The sequence below is a fragment of the Tupaia chinensis genome, unplaced genomic scaffold, assembly GCF_000334495.1.
Source record: "Tupaia chinensis unplaced genomic scaffold, TupChi_1.0 Scaffold144682_1, whole genome shotgun sequence".
NCBI lineage: Eukaryota > Metazoa > Chordata > Mammalia > Scandentia > Tupaiidae > Tupaia > Tupaia belangeri.
Window position 1 is genome coordinate 3,009,559 of NW_006204543.1, and position 3,652 is coordinate 3,013,210.

General features: G+C 47.9%; 1 protein-coding gene across 4 annotated transcripts in view; it reads left to right on the forward strand.

The window, feature by feature from the left end:
- Positions 1-3,263: 3,263 nt before the first annotated feature.
- The window catches only part of BBS4 (Bardet-Biedl syndrome 4), a 23,855-nt gene continuing 23,466 nt past the window's right edge, over positions 3,264-3,652 (forward strand). Inside the window, exon 1 of one of the 4 annotated variants that reach the window (XM_006167276.3) lies at positions 3,264-3,319. In XM_006167276.3, the coding sequence (XP_006167338.1) occupies positions 3,296-3,319 (24 nt within the window). In that variant the 5' untranslated portion in view covers positions 3,264-3,295. Of the gene's footprint in view, positions 3,320-3,364; positions 3,569-3,652 lie in introns of those variants that run through there. The other 3 variants (XM_027767779.1, XM_027767780.1, XM_006167277.3) reach the window with 3 other exon arrangements.

Below are 3,652 nucleotides of genomic sequence, written 5' to 3' on the forward strand. Positions count from 1 at the left end.
CATCCTAGACCCGGTGGCTTAAACTCAGGCCGGGCGCATGAGTGTGCGTGCCCAAGATCCTGAGAGGACAATGGAGAAGGGATGTGGCATGGCCATCCCCCCTGGAGGGTGACTTCTTCTTTCTCTCTGTCTCTCTTTGTCTTTCTAGTGAATATACACACCCTATAGCAAAAACCTCTCAAAACAAACAAACAAAACACACACAAGCAAAAAACAAAACAAAAAACTATGCATTGCCTCTGCTTTGCCCACATTGTAATAGATCCCTGTTGAGTATACTTGTAGCATCAGGAATGGGTATACTTGAAAAGCCTCATGAAGGCCCCTGGGGACTCACATTATTTTAAAGTGGTAGCTAAGCTCCCAGGAGCTTTGGGCATGGGTTTTGGGAAGGCTGGACATTTTCAAAAAGGGATGAAGTGTTAAGGAGTTGCCCTACTAGTGACATCAGATCAAAGCTGGCTGTGGAGCCTAACAGTAGAAACGGTGTATTAAAATATTAAAAATGTAGAAATTTGGGGCCGGCAGGTGGTGTGGTGGGTGAGGCACTGGTTTAAGTCCTGGACTTGGTGGCCTCTTTCTCACTTTTCTTGTCTCTGGTCAAATTTTTAAAAAATGAATGAAATAAAAAATGTAGAAACTCAACCTAGCTCCTTCTTTATGCATCTGTTGGGGACGTTGAGAAGTTACTGAAGCCTGATCCTTGGCCACCAGCCTAAAACCAATAATCGCCATTTTGCCCTGTCAGCTGTATGATTTCGGTGACTTTGACGTTCAAGGAAGTTTCCCGGAGAACCAAAAACCCAGTGTGACAAAATTAACATACTCTATGCCATTTCTGGGATTGTCCTGTGAGGATAATTATGCTTTCTGAAGAAATGTTTCTGCACTCCAAACTGGCCGAGCTTCTTCCATCCTCAGGGCCTTGGAGCAAGTTTTTCTTGTCCTTGCAATTCTTCTCTGGCCTGCACATCTTCTGTCCCCCTTCCCCCAAACGAACGCCTTAGCCTTTAGGTCCCGCTTGCAACATCCTTCACTCCGTGAAAATCGCCCCATCAAAACGACTAGACTGGATTACCCTGTCATTTGCTCACCTCTATTTCCCCTTCTTAGCATTTACTATTCCATCATAATTCTAGTAATAGTTATGTTGTACTTTCACTTAATTTTTATTTTTTCTCTATTACAGGAATAGGTAAAATTTCCATACACTACAAAACCCAAGTTGTACAAAAGGTATAGAGTAAAAAGTTGTCTTCTTTTTTCCCTGGCCCTCTGCTGCCCAGTTCTCTCCCGAGCAATAACCATATTAAAAAAAAAAAAAAAAAATTGCCAGTGGGTGTGTGCACTTGCCAGAGAGAGAGAGAGAGAGAGAGAAGGAGAGAGAGAGAAAGAGAGAGAGAGAAAGTTATGGGGAAGTACCCCCCAATTGGACATGGTCACACTATAACCTTTTCTCATCTCGATCTTGTCAGGATTTGGGGCACACACACACATATATACCTAATGAGTTTTTTTTTTTAATTTGCTTTATAGCATGAGAAAGAAAGTGAGAAAGCAAGCCGCCAGGTTTGGGACTCAAACTGCCGTCAGCTTTGTAGAAGTCCAGCACCCCAAACATCATGCCACCTGCTGGCCACCCCCGATGAATTTTTTAAGCCCCTAGGGTTGGGACTCAGACTGCAGTGGTTCCATGTGAGATCTGGCTCCCTTAACCACCAGGCTACACGCAGGCCCCATGTTTCACATTTACAGAAATAGTTACTGAATATACAAGTAATTATGCACATAATCTATTTTTGCTCTGTATTAACATTATGTGCATTTTCTGCGCTTGGTTTTCATGTTAATGAACCTTGACAATTCTATATGAATATGTAAATACTGTAGTTACTTCTTTTCAGGTGCTTATAGACTATCCTCTGTTATTGGGCATTTAGGTGATTTTCAAATTTTGGTTGTTAGAAACAATGCTGAATAGAATACTTTTGCATGTAAACTCATTTCCCACATCTATACCTCTAGGATAAACCTAGAAGTGAAATAACTGAGTTCAAGTTCAAGTGCATTTTAATTTTGGCAGTTATTGCCAAAGTGGTCTCAATGGAGGTTTACACATTCATATTCCCACTCTGGATGAAGAATGCGCTTTTTCCTCACAGCTGTGTCAGTGACGTTTTTGTTTTGTTGTTTGTTTTTTTGCATGCACTCTCCAGAGAGTGCAGGAAAGTGAGCAATCACCCCTTGGGGGATGGCCACGCTGCAATCCTTCCCCAGGCTCTCCAAGCACCAAGTGGGCCGTGTGGGATCGAGCGCCTCAATCTGCCACCTGCTGGCCAGTCGCGTGATTTTTGTTCATCGCCAATATGAGATGGAAAGTACCTCTGGGAAACTTTAATGTACTTTTTTTTCCTTGCAGAGTTATGTTTTCACAGGTTTACAAGCCATTTGTATTTATTTATTTAGGGACTGTCTTCAGCTTTGCTTACTTTATTAGTTAGCGTCTGACTGACTCGCTACACTCTAAGGTCAGACCTTGGCGTGCTGGGATTTTATATGTTTTGTCCATTCATGGCACCTGAATGAATGAAGCTTAAAGAATGACTGGCGCGGGTCACGCCGTAGGCAAGTCCAGAATTTATATTCGGCTCCAAAGCCCACACGGTTTCCCAATAAAAAGACTAAGCACTCAATTCACCGCACCAGGGGCCAGCCAGGTCGCGCAAAGGCTGAACGCACGCTGGGAAGTGAGGACTATGGCAAAAGAAGATATGCTTAGGTCGCAGCTGCTACTCACATCTCTGTTTTACTGCCGTTTCCCAGTTCCTGCAATCCGACCAGCCGCAGCAGGGTGAGCTCCGGCGTGCAGGAGCGGCGGACGGGAGGCGAGCACGCGTGGACAGACAGCGCAGGCGCGGAGTGTAAGGCGAGAGTGGGATTTCCGGCCGCAGGGTCCGGCCTGGAGCGCAAAGGCCCCGGACGGAGAGTTGGACTCCACGCTGTGCGGAGTCAGGCGGGGACGGGGGTCCGGCCAGTCCCGCCAGCGTAGCCGGAGGTGGCGCGTCTAGACCCGCGACGGGCCCTAGGCGCTCCAGCAGCGCGCTCCCTCGCCCGCCACTCTCCGGCCCAGGCCGTGTGGAGCGGACCGCTTGCTCTCTCGACTTCCGGAAGCGCTCGGCGGTCAACTCCCCGCCCTCTTCTGGCTCCTCCCACCTTCCCTACATCTCCGACTTCCGTTCGCCTTGTAGTCTGGGAAACGCCAACTTCCGGCCGCGCAGCCGCGGGCGGAGCCAAGATGGCGGAGGAGGCGCTCGCGACGGTGAGCTCCGGGGTTCTGAGCGCGTCCCTCCGCGGGTTGGGACTCAGACTGCAGTGGTTCCATGTGCGATCTGGCTCCCTTAACCACCAGGCTACACGCAGGCCCCACGGCTCACATCTCCAGAAATAGTTACTCAGCACACAAGTAGTTATGCACATCATCTCTCTGTTTTCGCCTGTATTAACATTAGTGCATTTTCTGCGCTTCGTCTTCATATGTTAATGAACCTCGGCAATGCTTCATGAATATGTAAATACTGTACCTACCTCTTTTCAGGGGCTTATACACTAAGCTGGGCCTGGCCGGCGGCGAGGCGGGCTGGCGGGCGGCCTC